This window comes from Pseudoliparis swirei, chromosome 16, assembly GCF_029220125.1.
Source record: "Pseudoliparis swirei isolate HS2019 ecotype Mariana Trench chromosome 16, NWPU_hadal_v1, whole genome shotgun sequence".
Lineage (NCBI taxonomy): Eukaryota > Metazoa > Chordata > Actinopteri > Perciformes > Liparidae > Pseudoliparis > Pseudoliparis swirei.
This window is the reverse complement of record NC_079403.1, coordinates 1,067,666-1,092,696: the sequence shown is the minus strand read 5'-3', so window position 1 is coordinate 1,092,696 and position 25,031 is coordinate 1,067,666. Positions and strand designations below refer to the sequence as shown.

The following is a 25,031-nucleotide window of genomic DNA, read 5'->3' as shown; positions in this document are numbered from 1 at the left end:
ACGTGTTATTAAAACATGTCATTAAAACGTGTTATTAAAACATGTCATTAAAACATGTTATTAAAACATGTCATTTCTTTGAGCTCAAAGAACATCTCAATGTTTGATTCACATTATTATTTATGTATTAATAGGAGTCTAAAAAAGAGAAGAGATGTTGTTGTTTTCTTTATTGAAGTCACTCTTAATAATAATAATAAGAAGTTGTTGTTGTTGTTACAATCGTCTTTAATGTCACATGATGAGTCACAAACAATGAATCCAGACTTTAAAGTTACACAACGTTAAAATATGAGTGGAGCTCATGAACTATTCAAGTCTTTCTCAGACTCCGCCTCCAAAATGAAAGCACACAAACATGTCTCAAAGGTCCAGATGTTCAAAGGCCCTGACCCGGGACCGGCCTTTGAACATCTGGACCTTTGAGACCTCGACAACGTGATCAAACTTTCAGAAACGTTCTTTAAGCTCACCGGAGACCTCCAGCTGGTCTCAGACCTCCAGCTGGTCTCCTCAGACCTCCAGCTGGTCTCCTCAGACCTCCAGCTGGTCTCCTCAGACCTTCCCTCAAGGGGCCGTTGGTCTTCTCTAAAGTCTTCTTGCTCCAAACCAGCAGAAACAAAGATGTTCCGGTTCCCCTCAGGACCTCCTGAGAGCCCTGAAGGAACCGTACTCAGGTCCTCTTCCTCACTTTAATCTTCTTCTTCATCATCAGTTCTCCAGACCTTCCACAGACCACACACACACCTCCATAATACACACACACACACACTCGCGGCCTGAAGATGGGGAACCTCGTTCCATTTGTTGTTCTTTTATTTCCAAAGAACACAAAACAAACAAAAACATAATATTTTCTGATTTGACAATAAAAGTCCAGAACAGACGGTCCTGATGCTCAGACACACGATGTGGATCTTCTGAGTGGAAGAGCAGACACTTCTCCCCCGGGGGTCTCGTGGTCTCGGGAGTCTCGTGGTCTCCGTGGTCTCGTGGTCTCGGGGGTCTCGTGGTTTCGGGGGTTTCCGTGGTCTCGTGGTCTCGGGGGTCTCGTGGTTTCGGGGGTTTCCGTGGTCTCCGTGGTCTCGGGGGTCTCGTGGGTCTCGTGGTCTCGGGGGTCCAGAGAGAAGGTCCGGATCCTGCTCCGCCCCTCTTTACGAGAGCTGCTTCATGTCGTACATCGGCACCTCGGCCGCCCCGCCGCCCGCCGCCCGGCCGGCCCCCGGGCCGCTCTTGCGGCCCTTGGGCGGCGGCACGGGGGCGGCGGCCTGGGGGCCCTCGGGGCCCTCGGCGCCCTCCTGGCCCTCCGCCACCGTCCGCTCCTTCTTCAGGTTCAGCTTGGCCGGGACGCTCTTGCCGATGGTTTCCTTCAGCCGCTCGCCGGACTGGCGGATCTTCTCTCGCCGCTCGGCCGTCACGATGCGCTCGCTCAGCCGGTTGACCTTGGTGCCGAGGTTCTCGCGGGTCTTGCTCAGGTTCTCCTTGGAGAACGTGGCCTTGAAGCTCTCGATGCGCGTCAGCCCCGTCTTCTTGGCGCGGCCGACCGCCGAGGAGTCGGCCTCCTCCACCACCATGTACTCCTCGTCAGAGTCCGCCGGGAGCTCGAACTTGTCCGGTTCCACGCCGCCGCCGCCGGGTTCTGCTGGCTCGCTGCCCGGCGCCACGGCCTTCACCTCATGGCCACCCTGAGGGAGGAGAACACAGAACCGAGTGAACCGGGAGAACATCGCGATGTCAGGTTTACAGAGCTGGGAGAGTCCGTCGACCTCCTTCCTGCCGCGGGAATCTTTGACCGTATGCATCATAGGCTAGTTAGCATGCTAATGGTTTACCATACGCATCATAGGCTAGTTAGCATGCTAATGACTTACCATACTCATCATAGGTTAGTTAGCATGCTAATGGTTCTAGAGGCGGAGAACACAGAAGCTCTGTCGTCCTCCAAGGAACTCGCTCTTTAGAACTCGTTTGCGTTCATACTTTGGACAAAACCAGGCTAAATGTTGGCTTCTTTATGCTAAGCTAGGCTAACCATGTTCAGACTTCAGGTCCGTACCATCCATCCATCAATATATCAGAAATCCATCCACCTACCAACCTACCAACCTACCTACCAACCTACCTACCAATCGTCCAGAGCGCTAGCGGCGCTAGTTAGCATGCTACGTGTCTGATGACATCATGCTAGCCTTTATTTTGTGTTCTCACAACTTGCAGAGCAACAAAAGTTCAGTGGAAAACCTCAACGAGAGAAGTTAAAAGATTTAATATACAGGACTGTCTCAGAAAATTAGAATATTGTGATGAAGTTCTTTATTTTCTGTAATGCAATTCAAAAAACAAAAATGTCATGCATTCTGGATTCATTACAAATCAACTGAAATATTGCAAGCCTTTTATTCTGATTTATTGCTGATTATGGCTTACAGCTTAAGAAAACTCAAATATCCTATCTCTAAATATTAGAATATCATGAAAAAGTATACTAGTAGGGTATTAAACAAATCACTTGAATTGTCTAATTAACTCGAAACACCTGCAAGGGTTTCCTGAGCCTTGACAAACACTCAGCTGTTATAAATCTTAGTTTTTACTTGGTCTGAGGAAATATTAAAATTTTATGAGATAGGATTTTAGAGTTTTCTTAAGCTGTAAGCCATCATCAGCAATATTAAAAGAATAAAAGGCTTGCAATATTTCAGTTGATTTGTAATGAATCCAGAATGCATGACATTTTTGTTTTTTTAATTGCATTACAGAAAATAAAGAACTTTATCACAATATTCTAATTTTCTGAGACAGTCCTGTATATATATTATTATATATTATATAAATATATAGATATTTATATCTATATATAATATAAATATATATTTTTATATATATGTATAATGTATATATATTGATATTTATAATATATATTTGTATATATATATACATATATATATATGTATATACATTCAATTCAATTCAATTCAGTTTATTTGTATAGCCCAATTTCACAAATTACAAATTTGTCTCGGAGTGCTTTACAATCTGTACACATAGACATCCCTGCCCCAAAACCTCACATCGGACCAGGAAAAACTCCCAAATAACCCTTCAGGGGGAAAAAAGGGAAGAAACCTGGAGGAGAGCAACAGAGGAGGATCCCTCTCCTAGGATGGACAGATGCAATAGATGTCATGTGACCAGAAGGACAGATTTAGAGTTAAAATACATTCAATGAATATGACAGAGTGTATGAATAGTTCATAGTAGGCATATTCCACGATGGAGACCTCCACGATCCATCAGGCAGATGGCGGTGGGGAGGAGGAGTGGGCGGAGTCTCAACAAGACAGTGGCGTAGTCATGAGCAGGAATTCCACGACCCAGACGATCCATCAGGCAGATAGGATCTATGCCGTCTCATAGGGTCCGATGACCCCATGAGACGTAAAGTCAAAAGGACTTCCGGGGAGAAAGTACAGTTAGTAACGTGTGATTGAGAGATGAAAAGTCATCCTTAAGGAGAGAAAATAGAGGAGATAGGTACTCAGTGCATCCAAAGACGTCCCCCGGCAGCTGTAAGCCTATAGCAGCATATCCAGGGGCTGCACCAGGGCAAACCTGATTCAGCCTAACTATAAGCTCTGTCAAGAGGAAGGTCTTAAGTCTACTCTTAAACGAGGTGACTGTGTCTGCCTCCCGGACTGAAATTGGAAGCTGGTTCCATAAAAGAGGAGCTTGATAACTAAAGGCTCTGGCTCCCATTCTACTTTTAAGACTCTAGGAACTACAAGTAGTCCCGCATTTAGTGAGCGTAGCTCTCTAGTGGGGCAATATGGTACGACAAGCTCCTTAAGATATGATGGAGCATCACCAATCAAGGCTTTGTAGGTTAAGAGAAGAATTTTAAAAGTGATTCTTGATTTTACTGGGAGCCAGTGCAGAGCAGCTAGTGCAGGAGTGATGTGATCTCTTTCTTAGTTTTAGTGAGAACACGAGCTGCAGCATTCTGGATCAACTGGAGGGACCTAAGAGATTTATTAGAGCAGCCTGATAAGAAGGAGTTGCAGTAATCCAGTCTCGAAGTAACGAACGCGTGAACCAATTTTTCTGCATCTTTTGAGACAAGATGTGCCTGATTTTGAAATATTACGTAGATGAAAGAATGCAGTCCTTGAGATTTGCTTTACGTGGGAGTTAAAGGACAAGTCCCGATCAAAGATAACGCCAAGATTCTTTACAGTGGTGTTGGATGCCAGGGCAATGCCGTCTACAGAATCCACATCACCAGATAATTGATCTCTGAGGTGCTCAGGGCCGATTAAAATTACTTCGGTTTTGTCTGAGTTTAACATCAAGAAGTTGCAGGTCATCCATGTTTTATGTCTTTAAGACATGCTTGAATTTTACAGAGTTGGTTGCTCTCCTCTGGTTTTATCGATAAATATAGTTGAGTGTCATCTGCATAACAATGAAAGTTTATGGAGTGTTTCCTGATAATATTGCCCAAAGGAAGCATGTATAAGGTAAATAAAATTGGTCCAAGCACAGAACCTTGTGGAACTCCGTGACTAACGTTGGTGGTTATCGAGGCGTCATCGTTTACAAATACAAACTGAGATCGATCTGATAAATAGGATTTAAACCAAATTAGTGCCGTGCCTGAAATGCCAATCGACTGCTCCAGTCTCTGTAACAGGATGTCATGGTCAATGGTGTCGAATGCAGCACGAAGGTCTAACTAGACCAGGACAGAGAGGAGTCCTTTATCTGCTGCCATTAAGAGGTCATTTGTAATTTTCACCAGTGCCGTCTCGGTGCTGTGGTGTTTTCTAAATCCTGATTGAAATTTCTCAAATAAACTATTATGATGTAGAAAGTCGCACAACTGATTTGCGACCACTTTCTCAAGGATCTTGGAGAGGAAGGGGAGGTTAGAGATCGGTCTGTAGTTAGCCAACACCTCTGGATCCAGAGTGGGCTTCTTCAGGAGAGGTTTAATAACAGCCACCTTGAAGGAGTGTGGTACGTGGCCTGTTAGCAGAGACACATTGATAATATCTAATAGAGAGCCGCCAATTAAAGGCAAAACGTCTTTAAGCAGCCTCGTCGGGATGGGGTCCAAGAGACAGGTAGGCGTGTTAAGTAGAAACCGTTGAAAATAATTGGTCACGGTTGATAGGAGAAAATCCTCCAAATATACACCAGGGCATACAGCGGTTTCCAAGGCCATTCCACTTGAGAACAGATTGGCACTGGTTATGGGCAAGAGATTATTAATCTTGTCCCTAATAGTTAAAATCTTTTCATTAAAGAAGTTCATAAAGTCATTACCACTGAGGTTTATAGGAATGCTCGGCTCCACAGAGCTGTGACTCTCTGTCAGCCTGGCTACAGTGCTGAAGAGAAACCTGGGGTTGTTTTTATTTTTCTATTATTGATGAGTAATAGGCTGCTCTGGCATTACGGAGGGCCTTCTTATATGTTTTAAGACTATCTCGCCAAACTAAGCGGGATTCTTGAGATTAGTTGAACGCCATATGCGTTCAAGCTTCGTGACGTTGCTTCAGTTTGCGGGTCTGAGGGTTATACCAGGAGCAAACCTCCTCTTCCTCACTGTCTTCTTCTTCAGAGGGCTATCGAGTCCAGTGTCATTCTCAGAGAGCCTATGGCACTGTCAACAAGATGATCAATCTGGGACGGACTAAAGTTAGACCAGGAGTCCTCTGTTATATTGAGACGTGGTATCGAATCAAATACAGAAGGAATCGCTTCTTTAAATTTAGCTACAGCACTATCAGTTAGACATCTAGTGTAGAAACTTTTGACTAACGGAGTACACTCCGGTAGTATAAATTCAAAAGTTATGAGGTTGTGGTCTGACAGAAGAGGATTCTGTGGGAAGACGTTCAAATGCTCAATGTCAACGCCATAAGTAAGAACAAGATCAAGCGTGTGGCCAAAGCTGTGAGTGGGTTTCTGTACTCTCTGACAGAAGCCAATCGAGTCCAACAAGGAGATGAATGCAGCACTAAGGCAATCATTATCAACATCCACATGGATATTAAAATCTCCAACAATAATAACTTTATCGGTTTTAAGAACCAAACTTGATATAAATTCTGAGAATTCAGATATAAACTCTGAATATGGACCTGGTGGCGGTACAGAATCACAAATCGAATTGGCTGTAGTGTTTTCCAGGTTGGATGTGAAAGACTAAGAACAAGGCTTTCAAATGAGGTGTAGTGTAATTTTGGTTGAGGATTAATTAATAGGCTCGATTCAAAGATGGCTGCTACTCCACCTCCTCGACCGGTGCCTCGAGGAATGTGAGTATTAATATGACTTGGAGGAGTCGATTCATTCAGGCAGACATATTCTTCATGGCTCAGCCAGGTTTCAGTTAGGCAACATAAATCAATGTGATTATCTGATATTAAATCATTCAGTAACACAGCTTTAGATGACAGAGATCGAATATTTAGGAGACCACATTTAATAGACCTATTTTGTTGCACTGCTGAAATAATGGTGTTAACTTGTATAAGGTTATTGTGTACGACTCCTCTTCTGCTTACTTTTGATTTATTTAATTGAAGTGGCCGTGGGACAGACACAGTCTCTACTCTAAAGTCAAGGGTGGGTAACTGCTCGAATGGAAGAGCAGAGAAGGGTGTTAAACTACAACTCTGCTCCCGGTTCCTGATCTGAACCCTGGGTTGTCATGGATTAAGTCCGGTGATCAACTTGGTCATATTCGCAGAAATGAGACGCGCTCCGTCCAACGTGGGATGAATGCCGTCTCTCCTCATCAGATCAGGTTTTCCCCAGAAAGTCTTCCAGTTGTCTACGTAGCCCACATGTGTGTATATATATATATAAATAATCATCCTCGAATCACTCGTTCCATTCAGGGCTGAAGGATCACCTTTCAGAGCTAAAATAACCAGCTGGCAGCTGCTGTGCGTGTTAGTGTGTGTGTGTGTGTGTGTGTTTGTGTGTGTGTGTTAGTGTGTGTGTGTGTGTGTGTTAGTGTGTGTGTGTGTGAGGTCTTTTGGAGGCATCGTATTGTAAACTCTTTAGTTAGTCCAGTTTAGTCCAGAACTAATTTCCCCTTGTGGATTAATAAAGTATATATCTATCATCTATCTAACTGGACTCTCTGCTGGTCTAGACTCGCTCAGTCCCCCAGATTGAGGATTATAATCAGAGTTCTGGTCTTACTGAGTCCTTTAGTCCACATGCCGACCCGGTCCACCACAGACCTGACGGAACCTAAAGGGAACCGAAGACCGGACCCCCTTGGGGCCGATGGATCGGGGGTCTCGGGTCCCTTTCCGCTCTGGTTCCGCCGGGTCCGGGTTCTGAGGCGGTTGGACCAGCAGAGCCCTGGTCCGGGTCTCACCTGGTAGATGACCACCCTGAACTTGTTCTTGGCCAGCAGGTCTCCCTGGGTGGCCTCCACCTTCTTCACCCGGAGGTTCTGGTTCTCCACGCGGACCCGCACGTCCTTCACGTGGCGGCTGACCTTGCGCGTCTTCTCCAGCAGGCGGTCCACGGTGGCGCCGGTCCGGGCGTGGTCCCTGGTGAGCCGGACCACGTCGGCCTGGACGCTCCTCACCGTGGCCTCCAGCTCCAGCTGCCGCTCCTCCATGCGCTGCTGCGTGGTCCGCACGCCGTCCACCACGCCGGCCACGCGCTCCAGCAGCGCCCGCACGCCGGCCGCGTCCTCGCCGCACGCCGCTCGGTCCGCCATGCTCGCCGGCCGGGAGGACCAGAGAGGAGGAGGAGGAGGAGGAGGACCTTCCGGGCGTCTTGAAGTAAGGGAAGAGGATCACGGAGAGCAGGAGGAGGAGGAGGAGGAGGAGGAGGAGTGAGAGAGAAAACTCCTCTGCAGGGGAACCGGCTCAGCACTGAGCCTGGACCTGGTCCCACCAGCGCAGAGGCCCCTCCCTGCTGGGGGGCGGGGCTAACAGCGCCCTGGTGGATTTAGAGCCCCAGGAATAGGTCTCAGCCCGCGGCCGGAGGTCGAGTTCCTCTGCTGAAGGTCGCGAGAAACTGAGTGGCAGACTTCCTCCGGTCCAGGACCCGGTGCCCCCTCGCTAAAAATACCAGCCGGGTCGAGTGACTCCTGCTCCTCTTTGGGAGGTGAGTGTACTACAAGGAATGCCCCCCCCCCCCCCTCTATATCTCCATCAGCCGGAGGTCTGAGGGTCTGAGGGTCTAGAGGTCTAGAGGTCTGGAGGTCTGAGGGTCTGAGGGTCTAGAGGTCTAGAGGTCTGGAGGTCTGAGGGTCTAGAGGTCTAGAGGTCTGGGGGTCTGGGGGTCTGGGGGTCTAGAGGTCTGGGGGTCTGGAGGTCTAGAGGTCTGGGGGTCTGAGGGTCTAGAGGTCTGAGGGTCTAGGGGTCTAGAGGTCTGGGGGTCTAGAGGTCTGAGGGTCTAGAGGTCTGAGGGTCTAGAGGTCTGGGGGTCTAGAGGTCTGAGGGTCTAGAGGTCTGAGGGTCTAGAGGTCTGGGGGTCTAGAGGTCTGAGGGTCTAGAGGTCTGAGGGTCTAGAGGTCTGGGGGTCTAGAGGTCTGAAGTAAACGTTTCATGTTTGGAGAGATGAAGACGTTTCATGTTAAAACACTTCCTGGTCATTCATAGAGAATAATAATCATCATAATAATAACAATAACAATAATCATAATAACAATAATGATATTAATATGTGTACCATTGACACTAACCGTCTATAAGGAGGAGGAGGAGGAGGAAGAGAAGGAAGAGGAAGAGGAGGAGGTGGAGGAAGAGGAGGAAGAGAAGGAAGAGGAAGAGGTGGAGGAAGAGGAGGAAGAGAAGGAGGATGAAGAGGTGGATGAGAAGGAGGAAGAGGAGGATGAGAAGGAGGAAGAGGAGGAGGAGGAAGAAGATGAGGAAGAGGTGGAGGAGGAAGAGGAGGAGGAGGAGGAAGAGGAGGAGGAAGAGGTGGAGGAGGAGGTGGAGGAAGAGGAGGGGGAGAAGGAAGAGGTGGAGGGGGAGGAGGAGGAGGAGAAGGGAGAGAAGGGGAAGAAGGAGGAAGGGGAGGAGAGGAGGAGAAGGGAGAGAAGGAGGAGAGGAGGAGGAGAAGGGGGAGAAGGAGGAGGAGAAGGGGAAGAGGAGGGGGAGAAGGGGAGGAGAAGGGAGAGAAGGAGGAGGAGGAGAAGGGGTAGAAGGAGGAGGAGGAGGGAAGAGGAGGGAGAAGGAGGAGGGAGGAGAAGGGGAAGAGGAGGAGGGGGAGGAGAAGGGAGAGAAGGAGGAGAAGGAGGAGGAGGGGGAGGAGAAGGGAGAGAAGGAGGAGGGGAGGAGAAGGGGGAGAAGGAGGAGGAGAAGGGGAAGAGGAGGGGGAGAAGGAGGAGGGGGAGGAGAAGGGAGAGAAGGAGGAGAGGAGGAGAAGGGGGAGGAGAAGGGAGAGAAGGAGGAGAGGAGGAGAAGGGAGAGAAGGAGGAGAGGAGGAGGAGGAGAAGGGGGAGAAGGAGGGGAAGAGGAGGGGGAGGAGAAGGGAGAGAAGGAGGAGAGGAGAAGGGGGAGAAGGAGGGGGAGGAGAAGGGAGAGAAGGAGGAGAGGAGGAGGAGGAGAAGGGGAAGAGGGGGGGAAGAAGGAGGAGGAGAAGGAGGAGGAGGAGGGAAGAGGAGGGAGAAGGGGAGAAGGGAGGAGGGGAGGAGAAGGAGGAGGAGGGGAGGAGAAGGAGAAGGAGGGGAGGAGGAAGGGGAGGAGGAGGAGGAGAAGGGGAAGAGGAGGGGGAGAAGGAGGAGGAGAAGGGGGAGAAGGAGGAGGAGAAGGGGAAGAGGAGGAGGAGAAGGGGAAGAGGAGGGGGAGAAGGAGGAGGAGAAGGGGGAGAAGGAGGAGGAGAAGGGGAAGAGGAGGAGGAGAAGGGGACTCCCCACCAGCTGCTGCCTGTAATTATCTCCTCAGCTATATTTAACCAACCGGGAGCGCTGGGTTTCCACTCCTGCTTCCCTCACGGGGGCGGGTTCGAAAGGGGGCGGAGTCTACAGTGGGCGGAGCCTACATGGGCGGAGTCTACAGGGGCGGAGTTTACAGGGATGGGGTCTACAGTGGGCGGAGTCTACAGTGGGCGGAGTCTACAGGGGACACGCCCACATCTTGATGGAAGTCTTTAGATTGGAGGAATGAAAAGTCAAAGAAAAACATTCTGGGAGGTAAATAATCCCGATGTCAGTGAAGGGGTCGTCAACAGAAACGTCTTCTACGTGATTCATTGAAGAAGTGTAATGGAACAGGAAGGTGCCTCTAGTGGCCATCAGAGGAACTGCAGCATCAACCCTCTCGTCTTGTTCATGGAGACGATGTTCGACTTTGATTTGACTGTTTCAGGATCAATCATTATTTATGTCATCACATTTATTTAAAACTTTCCAGCAGAACATTATAATTATTATTCATGTTGTAATTTATTAAGACGGATAAAAGTCCAAAACTGATGGATCAACATTCTGAACCAATAATAGTTTTTGTTTCGCCACTAGGTGGCGCTGTGACTGCTCACATGTTCACGTGTCTCAAGTGAAGAACAGGTCATGTAAACATCATGTCCAACGAAACATGAACAAAGTGTCCCCGACGGGGTTTGAACCCGCGTCTCCCGCGCGGAGGGCAAACACTCATCCTGCAGAGCTGGTGGCTGATGGAAAAGTTTTATTGTGAAAATGAAATTATTGTCATTTTATCGTTTTAATAGGTGTTCCTGGAAAATGTGTTTATTTCTTCAAGAAAGATCAAGAATTAAAAAACAACATTAAACTAAAATGTGTTAAAAATCCTGTTTCTGTGAATATGATCATAAGATAATAATATAATTAAAGTCCTGAACGCTTCATCCACTCAAACCTGTTCTAACAAGTTATGACATAAACATAATAAACATCTTAACCCTCCTGTTATGTTCGTTTCTTACATACAGCCGTGATGGTCCCGGGTCAATTTGACCCGTTTAATGTTGAATCATCCAAAAGTGGTCAGAAATCAAAAAATTCTAAAATCTATAGTTTGTACATCATCACCAACAACATTACTAACAATTAAATCAGTTTTTAGTGGAATTGAGTAATTTACCCCTCCATAGATCAGAGTTCAATCAGGAGCACTCACTCGTTTTAATGAAAAATACATGTTCAAACTATTTTTTAGGAACATTGAAAGAATCTAAATCTAAATTGCATTAGTCTACCATAACATGTATTTTCTAAATTTTATTTGCATTTTGTAAGTTTTTTTCTTCTTCATGGGGTGATGTAGATAAATAGAGATGACACCTGTGCTGTTCAGGGTCATAATGACCCGCCCACTAAAAATCAAGCCAAATGAGTCATAAAGGATTTGTATTGAAAGTAAATTTGAGTTATGTTTATTTTTAGTGTTAAGATGCATAAATTATATGATAAAAGATGACCAAAGACCAGCACACAGTCATCCTCTTGGTGCAGTCGTATGTATCTGCAGAGTGTAATGTTGTAGGACTGCTCAGCAACCATTTTGTATGTTTGGCCCCTCCCCTGCTAAGGCGTGCGTGGAGTTTTCCCACAGGGAAAAATAAAGGTTCCCGTCAAAATAGTATCTGTATGTCTCGCTCAGGTGCGGTCGTTAGAAAGAGAATGTGTGTGTGTCTGAGATTGGGATGAGACAGGGTGTGTCTCTCCCAGTCAGACAGACAGTATATTATAAGTACTATACTACATATGTATTAGTTGAGACATGAAAGAAACCCTCACATTAGTGTCCCATGTCCAATAAAGGTGTATTTAGGGGGAAAGTTAGAAGATGATGAACATTGTTTGTTCTGTAAAGTGTGCTTCTCATGTAGGGTGATGGGCACACAGCAGGACAGAGATGGTTCCCATAACAACCACCTGATTCTTTTGTTTGAAGTTTGAAATGTGTACAACTTCATATATGGGGTTGTGAACGGGGTGTGTGTGTGCTGATATGTGTGTGCTGATATGTGTGTTTGTGTGTGTGCTGATATGTGTGTTTGTGTGTGTGTTGGTGTCTGTGCGCGCGTGTGTTAGTGTGAGTGTGTGTGTTGGTGTGTGTGTTGAAACTTGGTGGGAGGGAGTAAGAAAGACTGTTACATTTACAAAGAAAGAAATAGTCTAAACGTGATTCTTCTGATGACTTTTAGCCTTCACTTTCACAGCCGGCTATTTTTTTTTAACGTTGATTACACTAAATAAGGTAAGCAGAAGAAGTTTTATACAGAAAGAGTACTTAGAAGTATTTTTCCTAGATTTTCAAACGGGTCAATTTGACCCGCAACATAACAGGAGGGTTAATAATGCAAAAAGGACACGCTGAAAGTCAAAGGTCATAATTTAATAATTCTACTTCCACGACACGTCTAACAACAAGTTCACCGGCTCATGCAACAGCTACAGTGACCCCAGATCTGACCTTCAACACAACAACCACAACACCAAAGAACAAGAAACGCAACAGAAACAATAATAACAATAATATCTTCAGCTCGTCAACAAACACCAAGAAGAATGTCGTCAAATAAAATATTCATCCATTTCTTCATCATCATCATCATCATCTTGTTTTTTGTTTTCCTGTTTTTGTTTCTAACGGTATAAAAACAGCATTTTGGTTTTCTTGAGCTTCGTAACAAAAAGACAAAAAAATGAAATAAAGTTCATTGAAGTTCACGTGAAAGATATTTTTTGGACCTCGTGTGATGCAACAAAAACCCCCCAGAGGGCTTCAGTGGTCCCAGGTGGTCCCTGGTGGTCCCTGGTGGACCTGTAGTCCTGGGGCATGGCGCCCCCTGGAGCATTAAGGCGTTACTACACAAAGCAAACACGAGGAACCAAACAGTTCAACATCAAATTAAAAGTCACATGGAAACACAGAAGAAAATCAACCTAATCTGTACTTTTATTTTGAAGGCGTATTCTAACTTCAGAAGTAAACAATAATCATAATAATAATAATTAAGATCTCACAAGGACCTGAAGGTTGAATCAGTCGTAAACACGTTGAAATTAAATAACCTTCAAACTATGTCGAGTCTGAATATTAATATCAGTATTTAAACTTTCCCATTCGAACCAGACTTTTATTTTGACATCGGAGTCAAAGGTTGTTTCATTTCTCTGGAAGTCGTCAGCAGTTGTTACTCCAACATTTCTGACTTAATGCCACACCAACGGAGCTCAAATACATTTTTTTTAGTGTCCCTTCAAAATAAAGGTCAACCAAAAGCACAGAAGGGGCGTGGCTCCACGTCCCACGCAACAAAAAGACACGATGTGTTCGTGGACGGTCAGATGAATGAAGTTCCCGCCGGAGGATCCTGAGCGTTCCACGAAACAAATATTAAGAATAAGGCCCCTGAAGAAAGTCAAAAAAAAGTTCTTGAAAAAAGCGAGAGAGAAAAGAGGAAGAGGAGGAAGAGGAAGAGGCCAACAGGTGGATATCAAAAAGTCTGAAGTACGAAAACATTTGACTTCTGGTATTTCATAAAAAGGAAAAGGGGGAGGAGCTACATCATCCTGGAGGAGGTTCCTGACGGGAAGTGACCGAGGTGCTGCTTCTGGCGCCGGCCGCGCTTCGTCTTGTTGCACCTCCTGCAGGACACGACAGGAAGTGCATGGCAGGAAGTACACAACATGAAGTACACTACAGGAAGTTCATGACAGGAAGTGAACAACAAGAAGTGCATGACAGGAAGTGCATGACAAGAAGTACACAACAGGAAGTATACGACAGGAAGTACACGACAGGAAGTGCACAACAAGAAGTACAAGGCAGGAAGTGCATGGCAGTACTTGTAGTAGTATCTGTGTATTCTTGTACCTGGTGAAGCACATCACCACGGCGACGATGACGGCGATCTGCACCGCCCCGATGATGGCGGCGATCAGGACGTAGTGCAGCTTCTGGCCACTAGGGACCACGTACAGGATGTTGAAGTCCAGCAGCTCGTCACACTGAGGACCCCCGTAGGCCGCCTCACACCTGGACCAGCAGCACCACAGGGACCAGGGGAGGGGACCAGGGGAGGGGACCAGGTGAGGGGGACCAGGAGGGACCAGGGGGGACCAGGGGGGACCAGGGAGGGGACCAGGTGAGGGACCAGGGAGGGACCAGGTGAGGGGACCAGGTGAGGGGACCAGGGGAGGGGACCAGGTGAGGGGACCAGGGGAGGGGACCAGGGGAGGGGACCAGGGGAGGGGGACCAGGGGAGGGGACCAGGTGAGGGGGACCAGGGGAGGGGACCAGGGGAGGGGACCAGGGGAGGGGACCAGGGGAGGGGACCAGGTGAGGGACCAGGTGAGGGACCAGGTGAGGGGACCAGGTGAGGGGACCAGGTGAGGGACCAGGTGAGGGACCAGGGGGGACCAGGAGGGACCAGTAGGGACCAGGAGGGACCAGGTGAGGGACCAGGTGAGGGGACCAGGTGAGGGACCAGGAGGGACCAGGGAGGGACCAGGTGAGGGGACCAGGTGAGGGACCAGGGAGGGACCAGGTGAGGGGACCAGGAGGGACCAGGGAGGGACCAGGTGAGGGACCAGGGAGGGACCAGGGGAGGGGACCAGGGGAGGGACCAGGGAGGGACCAGGTGAGGGACCAGGGGAGGGACCAGGGAGGGACCAGGGAGGGACCAAGGGAGGGACCAGGTGAGGGGACCAAGGGAGGGACCAGGTGAGGGGACCAGGGAGGGACCAGGGAGGGGACCAGGAGGGGACCAGGGAGGGACCAGGTGAGGGGACCAGGTGAGGGGACCAGGGAGGGACCAGGGAGGGACCAGGGAGGGACCAAGGGAGGGACCAGGGAGGGACCAGGGAGGGACCAGGTGAGGGACCAGGTGAGGGGACCAGGTGAGGGGACCAGGAGGGACCAGGGAGGGACCAGGGAGGGACCAGGAGGGACCAAGGGAGGGGGACCAGGTGAGGGGGACCAGGGGAGGGGACCAGGGGAGGGGGACCAGGGGAGGGGACCAGGGGAGGGGACCAGGGGAGGGGGACCAGGTGAGGGGACCAGGGGAGGGGACTTATGTTATTTTATGTTTTTTTTATGTTAATGTACGATGACTTTAAAAAAAAAATACAATAATAAAATATAATATACAAAAAGAATAATAAAATATACAATAATAATAATGAAATATACAATATTAATGAAATTAATAATAAATAAATGTAACTTCACATCAATGAGTCTGATTGGTTGAAGGCGAGAAGGGGGAGGAGCCATGTTTTACCTGCAGGTGGGAAGGTTGTGTCTCATCTCACATTGGCCGTGTTCACAGAACTGGGCGTAGTCTTCAGCGCAGGGGGCGGGGCTGTCCACAAGCCCCGCCTCCTCCTCCCCGGGGCCCTTGCTGTAGACGTCAGGCTTCGTCTTCAGGCCGTCGTCCTTCCTGCTTTTATCTGCTACCACAGAAGAACATCGAAGTAGATGCTACAATACAAGTATTACGTATATTACAAGTAGATATTCCAATATACACTACCGTTCAAAAGTTTGGGATCACCCAGACAATTTCGTGTTTTCCATGAAAACTCACACTTTTATTTATCAAATGAGTTGCAAAATGTATAGAAAATATAGTCAAGACATTGACAAGGTTAGAAATAATGATTTGTATTTGAAGTATTCATTTTTTTCTTCAAACTTTGCTTTCGTCAAAGAATGCTCCTTTTGCAGCAATGACAGCATTGCAGACCTTTGGCTTTCTAGCTGTTAGTTTGTTGAGGTAATCTGTTGACATGTCACCCCACGCTTCCTGAAGCACCTCCACAAGTTGGATTGGCTTGATGGGCACTTCTTGAGGACCATACGGTCAAGCTGCTCCCACAACAGCTCAATGGGTTGAGATCTGGTGACTGGCCACTCCATTACAGACAGCCAGCTGCCTGCTTCTTCCCTCAAGAGTTCTTCACAATGTGGAGGTGTGCTTTGGGTCATTGTCCTGTTGGAGGAGGACATTGGCTCCAATCAAGCGCTGCCCACAGGGTATGGCATGGCGTTGCCAAATGGAGTGATAGCCTTCCTTATTTAAAATCCCTTTGACCTGGTACAAATCTCCCACTTTCCCAGCACCAAAGCAGCCCCAGACCATCACATGACCTCCACCATGCTTGACAGATGGTGTCAGGCACTCTTCCAGCATCTTTTCACCTGTTCTGCGTCTCACGTTCTTCTGTGTGATCCAAACACCTCAAACTTGGATTCATCTGTCCAGAACACCTTTTTCCAGTCTTCCTCTGTCCAATGCCTGTGTTCTTTTGCCCATACCAATCTTTTCTTTTCATTGGCCAGTCTCAGATATGGCTTTTTCTTTGCCACTCTGCCTAGAAGGCCAGCATCCCGGAGTCGCCTCTTCACTGTCGACGTTGACACTGGCGTTTTGCGGGTACCATTTAAAGAAGCTGCCAGTTGAGGACCTGTGAGGCGTCTATTTCTCAAACTAGAGACTCTAATGTACTTGTCTTCTTGCTGAGTTGTGCACCGGGCCTCCCACTTCTCTTTCTGCTCTGGTTACAGCCCGTTGGTGCTGTTCTCTGAAGGGAGTAGTACACACCGCTGGAGGACATTTTCAGTCTCTTTGCAATTTCTCACATGGAATAGCCTTCATTTCTAAGAACAAGAATAGACTGGCGAGTTTCACATGAAACTTCTTTTTTTCTGGCCATTTTGAGAGTCTTATCGAACCCACAAATGTGATGCTCCAGATAATCAACTAGCTCAAAGGAAGGCCAGTTTTATAGCTTCTCTCATCAGCAAAACAGTTTTCAGCTGTGCTAATATAATTGCACAAGGGTTTTCAAGGGTTTTCTAATCATCCATTAGTCTTCTAAGGCGATGATCAAACACAATGTACCATTAGAACACTGGAGTGATAGTTGATGGAAATGGGCCTCTATACACCTCTGGAGATATTTCATTAGAAACCAGACGTTTCACCTAGAATAGTCATTTACCACATTAACAATGTATAGAGTGTATTTCTGATTGATTTAATGTTATCTTCATTGAAAAAAACAATGCTTTTCTTTGAAAAATAAGGACATTTCTAAGTGATCCCAAACTTTTGAACGGTTGTGTATACTTACAGTATAATATAAGTGTATGAATATAAACAAACCATCTTTTTATATTAATTATATTTCATGGTTTTATGAAGAACTCTCACCCCCCCTCTCCTCCCCTCCTCCTCTCTCCCCCCCTCTCCTCCCCCTCTCCTCCCCTCCCCTCCTCCCCTCTCCTCCTCCTCCTCCTTCTCCTCCTCACCTCCCTCCCCTCTCCCCCCTCCTCCCCCTCCCCTCTCCTCCTCCTCTCCTCCCTCTCCTCCTCCCCTCTCCCCTCCTCCTCCTCCTCCTCTCTCCTCCTCTCCTCTCCTCCACCTCCTCCACTTCCTCCCCCTCCTCCTCCTCCTCCTCTCTCCTCCCCCCCCCTCCTCCTCCTCCTCCTCTCCCCTCTCTCCTCCCCTCCCCCTCTCATCTCCTCCTCCTCCTCTCCCTCTCCCCCTCTCCTCCTCCTCTCCTCCCCTCTCCTCCTCCCCCCCTCCCCCGCCCTCACCTTGGCAGCGGCCCACGTGTCTGATGTCGATCTTCAGCTGCTTGAGGCAGGCCGCCTCTCTGACGTGACACGGCGTGTCGTACGTCACGCCGTCGCCGCCGCACACCGGGTTATCGTTGTGTCCGTTACACACGATGTTACACATGCAGCTACACACACACACACAGTTACATTACATTCTGGGTCGTCCTTTACTGTACAGACTTAAAGAACATGTCTGCTGCTTCTATGTGTGTGTGTGAGTGTGTGTGTGTGTGTGTGTCTGTGTGTCTGTGTGTGAGAGTGTGTCTGTGTGTGTGTGTGTGTGTGTGTGTGTGTGTACTTACAGCATGTCCTCAGAGTCTTCATCACATTCGGCTCCAAACTTGCAGTTCCCACATTTGGAAACCTTCTTCCCTCGACCAGAACCTTCATCATCTGCAGATATTATGATTATTAATATAATAATTCTTAATATTATAATAAAAAATATGAATAATAATAATATTAATAAACATATTATTAATATGATTATTAATAATATAAAAACGACAAAGGAGAGCCGATTACCTCCATCACCAGATCCTGATGCTCCATCTGAGAGAGAGAGGAGAGAGAGGAGAGAGAAAGGAGAGGAGAGAGAGAGAGGAGAGAGAGAGAGAGAGAGAGAGACAGACATTATTATGTCACCAAATAAACTACGTTGGTCTTGAGAGGGTCAGATTCCATTCAGCAGAAGGTCTCATAGAGGGTCTGGGGGTCTGGTAGGGATGCACCGATCTGATCGGCGCCGATCCATATCGGCCGATATTCCCATTATCGGTTTTGATCGGCGTTCTCAAAACGGCCGATCAAAACGGCCGATCAGATGACGTAACATCTGCGAGAACTATCAGACGTTTCAATCGCGGCGCAACGGAGACGATGCGCCCGGCGAGGGCCGCAGAGTGAGAGGTCAGAGGGGATCCTCACCACCGAGCGGCTCCCCGTCCCCCGAGTTGAATCTCTGGGTCGACTCAGCCGACTCTCACATGTCTGAGGCTCTGAGCCCCTAGAGATGCTCACGCTAAACACATTCCATCGGGAGTGAGAGGGTTTGATCAAGTTAGCGGAAAGAACCACGTGACACAACATCCGTTTTTCAAAATAAGATGTCGACAATTCATACACTAGCATATACAAGTAAACAATGAACTGATTTTGTATCTTTATAGATCGTTTCTGAGATTTTGCTGAAATTATGCGAACATTAAAACATTTTTACTGGACCAAGGAAGAGTTTATAAAAAATAAGTCAGACTTTTGTATGTTAAGAAAAGTCCTGTATATAGATTTCCCCAAAAGTTCCAGGAAATGAATGATGCAGATGTGTTCCATACATATCTGAAATCCCCATCACTGGCAATCAATCAATTTTAATGTATCAATTAGGACATTTTTCAAAGTAAAAGTCCTAAATGTTTCAAGAAATCGGTAATTTCTTTAATGTTTGAGGTGCTTTATATATGTATTTCCTCATAGTCCCAGGCAACGACTGATGCAGATGTGTTCAGGACGTCCCTGACTTCTATTACCCTGGAAATCAAACATATTTACTGTCGCAATTAGGAGGTTTTTCAAATTAAAAGTCCTACATTTTTACGAGAAATCAGTAATTTCTTTAATGTTTGAGGTGCTTTATATATGTATTTCCTCATAGTCCTCATAGCAATAATGCTCCACAATAAATAGAATGCTTCAACCGACACCGTGATCGGTGATCGGTATTATCGGATCGGCAGATACTGATTTCAGTGATCGGTGATCGGCACCAAAAGCCTGATCGGAGCATCTCTAGGGTCTGGGGGTCTGGTAGAGGGTCTGGGGGTCTGGTAGAGGGTCTGGTAGAGGGTCTGGGGGCCTACCGTGGTAGCAGGGCCCCGGGGACACGATGCTGACCGCTCTCTGCTTCTTGCAGGCGACTCGCCTCAAGAAACACTCGTTCTGGTACGTGTCGCCGTTGGAGCCGCACACAGGAACGTACTTCTTATGGCACTACACACACACACACACACGGGGGGGGGGGGGGTGAGGTGTGTGTGAGTGAGTGTGAGGTGTGTGTGAGGTGTGTGAGTAAGTGTGAGGTGTGTGAGTGTGAGGTGTGTGTGTGTGTGTGAGTGAGTGTGAGGTGTGTGTGTGTGAGGTGTGTGTGAGGTGTGTGTGTGTGTGAGGTGTGTGTGTGAGGTGTGTGTGTGTGTGTGAGTGAGTGTGTGTGAGGTGTGTGTGTGTGTGTGTGTGAGGTGTGTGTGTGTGTGTGTGTGTGAGGTGTGTGTGTGTGTGTGTGTGAGGTGTGTGTGTGTGAGGTGTGTGTGTGTGTGTGAGGTGTGTGTGTGAGGTGTGTGTGTGTGTGTGTGTGTGTGTGTGAGTGTGGTGTGGTGTGTGTGGTGAGTGTGTGTGTGTGAGTGTGAGGTGTGTGTGTGAGGTGTGGTGTGTGTGAGGTGTGTGTGTGTGTGTGTGTGAGGTGTGTGAGGTGTGTGTGTGGTGTGTGTGTGGTGTGTGTGTGTGTGTGTGTGTGTGAGGTGTGTGTGAGGTGTGTGTGGGTGTGTGGTGTGAGGTGTGTGTGTGTGTGTGGTGTGTGGTGTGTGTGAGGTGTGTGTGAGTGAGGTATGTGTGTGTGTGAGGTGTGTGTGAGGTGTGTGAGTGTGTGTGAGGTGTGTGTGTGTGTGTGAGGTGTGTGTGAGGTGTGTGTGTGTGTGTGTGAGGTGTGTGTGTGTGTGAGGTGTATGTGAGGTGTGGTGTGTGTGTGTGTGTGTGTGAGTGTGTGTGTGAGGCGTGTGTGTGTGTGTGAGTGTGTGTGTGTGTGAGTGTGTGTGTGTGTGTGTGTGAGTGTGTGTGTGTGTGTGTGTGTGTGTGTGTGTGGTGTGTGTGTGTGTGTGTGTGTGTGTGTGTGTGTGTGTGTGTGTGGTGTGTGTGTGTGTGTGTGTGTGGTGTGTGTGTGTGTGTGTGTGTGTGTGTGTGTGTGTGTGTGTGTGTGTGTGTGAGGTGTGTGTGTGTGTGTGTGTGTGTGTGTGTGTGTGTGTGTGTGAGGTGTGTGTGTGTGTGTGTGAGGTGTGTGTGTGTGTGTGTGGTGTGTGTGTGTGTGTGTGTGTGAGGTGTGTGTGTGTGTGTGTGTGTGTGTGTGAGGTGTGTGTGAGGTGTGTGTGTGTGTGTGTGTGTGTGTGTGTGTGTGTGTGTGTGGACTCACGTGGAACTGGCACAAACACTTGATGTCCGCTCCGTTCTCTCGGCATGTTCCTCCGTAGCGACACGTCATGGCGTCACACACGCGCAGGTCGCTCTTCTTCTCCGACAGGTCTGAAGACCACACACACACTCAGGTGAGGGGTGTGTGTGTGTCTGTGTGTGTGTGTGTGTGTGCGCTCTATCATAGAGATACACATTACACTTACAGGTGTTCTGCTGCCTGTGAGTCTCGTACTAATAACATGTTGATGTAATACGATGAGGACCAGCTGACAGGAGACACACACACACCTCACACACACACATATATATGTGGATATATATATATATATATATTAGGGCTGTCAATCGATTAAAAAAAATTAATTAATTAATCGCACATTTTGAAATTGAGATTAATTAATCGCGATTAATCGCGCTTAAAAGTTTGTTCCTTCTTTTTAAAGATCAAACTTCACACAGAGCTGTGTTTTCAAAGAGGCTCCTACCTATAAAGTGCCAGCGAGGTATTTAATATCGTGGATGATAAATTGTTTCTTCAGTGAAACATCAGATTAGTAAAAAAAATGAGGTATATTGAGACCCCATTGGTCCTGTCATCTTTACCACTGAACAGCAGCAGAACCAGTGGCCTTGATAACTGACTGACATTCACATATGTCACGTTAACCCTCTGGAGGCTGGGGGCATTTTATACATTTTACAAAATAAATTAAATTCACCGTTTAAAGTCTTTTGCATGTGACACACCCCCACGTGTTATACATCAAACATTCCAGAACAATCTCAGCTCTATTCAATGAGGCTCATTGTCCTCACGCCGTGTTCTCTGGTTCTCTGACTGACAGGCTGCTAAATGAGCCTGACCTGTGAGGTGGGAGGTCCTTTGTGATTTACTGAGTAATAATAATAATAATAATAATCATTTATTTTATATAGCGCTTCTCAAGACACCCGAAGTCACTTTACAGTCCAGAGTCCAGTAGTCATCCCGGTGGTGGTAAGCTACATCAGGAGCCACAGCTGCCCTGGGGCAGACTGACGGAAGCGTGGCAGCCAATCAACGCCTACGGCCCCTCCCCCAATCAGCGCCCCGGCCCCTCCCCCACCACCAACACTCATTCACATCCATACGAACCGGGGTGAGGCTGCGGTGCATGTCTTTATGATGGTGGGGGAAACCGGAGTACCCGGAGGAAACCCACGCAGACACGAGGAGAACATGAGGAGAACACGAGGAGAACACGAGGAGAACATCAGGAGAACACGAGGAGAACACGCTCCACACAGAAAGGACCTGGAACGACCGGGACGACCGGGATTCGAACCCAGGGCCTTCTTGCTGTGAGGCGACAGTGCTAACCACTGAGCCACCGTGTTCATTGGTTGTTTTTTTCCCGAAATGTTGACAGACAAACGGATTGACCAATCACGTTGAAGGTTTCGTGTGTCGCGTTCTTTCCGCGCCGCGTCCCCCGACACGTCGCCCCTCCGTTCCTCTGTGTATCAGAGGGGGAGACGGGAGGAAGGAGAGCAGGAGGAAACCCGACTGATTCATCCACGAGTTAAACTGGTTTCTGCTCCTTATTTTCGCGGAGAAATAATTGTTTTAAAAACGGAAACAGTGTCAAACCGTACTGCCGCGGTTTAAAAAAAATATATATATATATATATATATATATTTGCGTTAATTGCGTTAAAATATTTTTGTGCGTTAACGCGGCCAAATTAATCGCATAGATTAACGCGTTAACGCTGACAGCCCTAATATATATATGTATATGCATTTGTGTAGATGTGTATATATACACATATATATATATATTTGTGTATATATACACATACATATATGTGTGTGTATATATATATGTGTATATATACACATATATATATATATTGTCTGCAGATAAACACAAACGTCACAAATATATATATAGTATATATTTAACATATCACGACGCTGTTACAAGACAGTTTGATGTATCCAAGAGGACACACACACACACACATGCACACAGAGACACACACACACACACACAGAGACACACACACAGAGACACACACACACACACACAGAGAGACACACACACACACACAGAGACACACACACAGAGACACACACACACAGACACACAGAGACACACACAGACACACACAGACACACACAAACACACACAACCTCGCCCTGGTTCTCTAGCCTGTAATTAAACCCTGAAATAGAGCCCATTTAAAGTGAGGAGTGGTCAACAAACACACACACCAACACACACACACACCAACACACACACCAACACACACCCCAATAGACACACACACACACCAACACACACTCACACAGGGTGAGGCCTCTGTTGTCATGGTGAATGAATGAACCACAGGTGTGAAAGTAGACCAGATCCCGAGGTGGTCCACATTCTTCATGCAGCGTTTACTTCCTGGTCCGTGATGTCATGAGCCCCCCCGACACCTGAACCGCCCTCTTAAAGGAGCAGCGCTTAGCAGATTGCAACCAACTGAATAGAACTACGGTGGCCTTCAGGTGTCAGTTTGTCCGTTCTGGACGACTTCTGTGGAAGAGTTCATGCTAAGCTAACTAAAACACAGCGGTGTTATCTCCAGGTCCTTATTGCTGGACCCCAAGTGAGCCGATACATCCATAAAGGCAACGCGCTGTTCCTTTAAGACCTAAAGGCAACGCGCTGTTCCTTAAGACCTAAAGGCAACGCGCTGTTCCTTAAGACCTAAAGGCAACGTGCTGTTCCTTTAAGACATAAAGGTAACGCGCTGTTCCTTTAAGACCTAAAGGCAACGCGCTGTTCCTTAAGACCTAAAGGCAACGTGCTGTTCCTTTAAGACATAAAGGCAACGCGCTGTTCCTTAAGACCTAAAGGCAACGTGCTGTTCCTTTAAGACATAAAGGTAACGCGCTGTTCCTTTAAGACCTAAAGGCAACGTGCTGTTCCTTTAAGACATAAAGGCAACGTGCTGTTCCTTTAAGACATAAAGGTAACGCGCTGTTCCTTTAAGACCTAAAGGCAACATGCTGTTCCTTTAAGACATAAAGGCAACGTGCTGTTCCTTTAAGACCTAAAGGCAACACGCTGTTCCTTTAAGACCTAAAGGCAACATGCTGTTCCATTAAGACCTAAAGGCAACGCACTGTTCCTTTAAGACCTAAAGGCAATGCGCTGTTCCTTTAAGACCTAAAGGCAACGTGCTGTTCCTTTAAGACCTAAAGGCAACGCGCTGTTCCTTTAAAACCTAAAGGCAATGCGCTATTCCTTTAAGACCTAAAGGCAACGCGCTGTTCCGTTAAGACCAAAAGGCAACGCGCTGTTCCTTTAAGACCTAAACTTTAAGACATAAAGGCAACGCGCTGTTCCGTTAAGACCAAAAGGCAACGCGCTGTTCCTTTAAGACCTAAAGGCAACGTGCTGTTCCTTTAAGACATAAAGGCAACGCGCTGTTCCTTTAAGTCAGACCTCCATCAAACATCCCAAGACCCCAGCTGGGTCATGTGATCAGCTCATAACCACAGAGGGGGTCAAGCTGTGACCTCTGACCTCCATCATCACCAGAAGCCCTGCTGCAGACCCATCTGACGTGATGCGTTCAGGTGTAAACAGGATGTTGTGGCTGTTGCGTCTCACCTGGACAGTCGGCGGCCTTCCCGGCGCCGCAGTCCGCACCGCTGCGGGGGAACGAGCTCCGGACGGCGGGGAGGACCAGCAGGACCAGCAGGCAGCAGGACCAGAGAAGCCGGCCCACCGGAGCCATGATGGAGTCCGGGGGATGGGGGTAGGGGTAGACAGAGGTCTACAAAGGGAGACCAACACGGGTCCAGAAAGACCACAAGGGGATCAGAAGAGTCCGTTTCCCTCGGTGGACGCGGCCGCGTGAGACCCGCGTTGAGACGGGTTCCTCTGCGGGCTCTCAGGAGGGGAAACCCGGCTGGAAAACACGATGAGGGCCGTGGAGGAGGAGGAGGAGGAGGAGGAAGTCTGCAAGACGAAGCCCGGGATAACAAAGCAAAGCAGGGCCTGGGGCTTCACACACCGACCCCCCACCCACACACACACACCTCCGCCACCCCCTAAAAGCAGCCTGCTCGCAGCCCGGACCGAGCCTCCATCAACCGCGCTGCCTCGCACTTAACCCGGCGCGGAGAGAAGATCCAGGAGCCGAAGCGGCTTCCTGCAGCATCCAGGCCGAAGAGGAGCGAGTGTGCGCCGGCGACGATGAGCAAGTTCGGCAGGTCGGTCGCACCGGGAT

General features: G+C 47.9%; 2 protein-coding genes across 3 annotated transcripts; both read right to left on the bottom strand.

Annotated features, from left to right (window-relative positions):
- Positions 1–780: 780 nt before the first annotated feature.
- Positions 781–8,004, bottom strand: cavin4b (caveolae associated protein 4b). The gene is made up of 2 exons (XM_056433794.1): positions 7,400–8,004; positions 781–1,685 (listed from the first exon to the last, which is right to left on the bottom strand). Exons 1-2 carry the CDS (start codon positions 7,748–7,750, stop codon positions 1,155–1,157), a joined length of 882 nt encoding a protein of 293 aa, XP_056289769.1. The 5' UTR covers positions 7,751–8,004; the 3' UTR covers positions 781–1,154.
- A 4,319-nt stretch (positions 8,005–12,323) lies between these two features.
- On the bottom strand, positions 12,324–25,029 carry LOC130206067 (tomoregulin-1-like). 2 transcript variants are annotated; one of them, XM_056433792.1, is made up of 9 exons: positions 24,410–25,029; positions 20,761–20,870; positions 19,442–19,571; positions 18,108–18,134; positions 17,885–17,975; positions 17,559–17,707; positions 15,238–15,409; positions 13,830–13,991; positions 12,324–13,600 (listed from the first exon to the last, which is right to left on the bottom strand). In XM_056433792.1, the coding sequence occupies exons 1-9, from the start codon at positions 24,534–24,536 to the stop codon at positions 13,516–13,518; spliced, it is 1,053 nt and encodes a 350-aa protein (XP_056289767.1). In that variant the 5' UTR covers positions 24,537–25,029; the 3' UTR covers positions 12,324–13,515. The 2 variants fall into 2 exon arrangements, with proteins under 2 accessions (XP_056289767.1, XP_056289768.1); XM_056433793.1 differs by having other exon boundaries at positions 15,238–15,406.
- Positions 25,030–25,031: the final 2 nt, after the last annotated feature.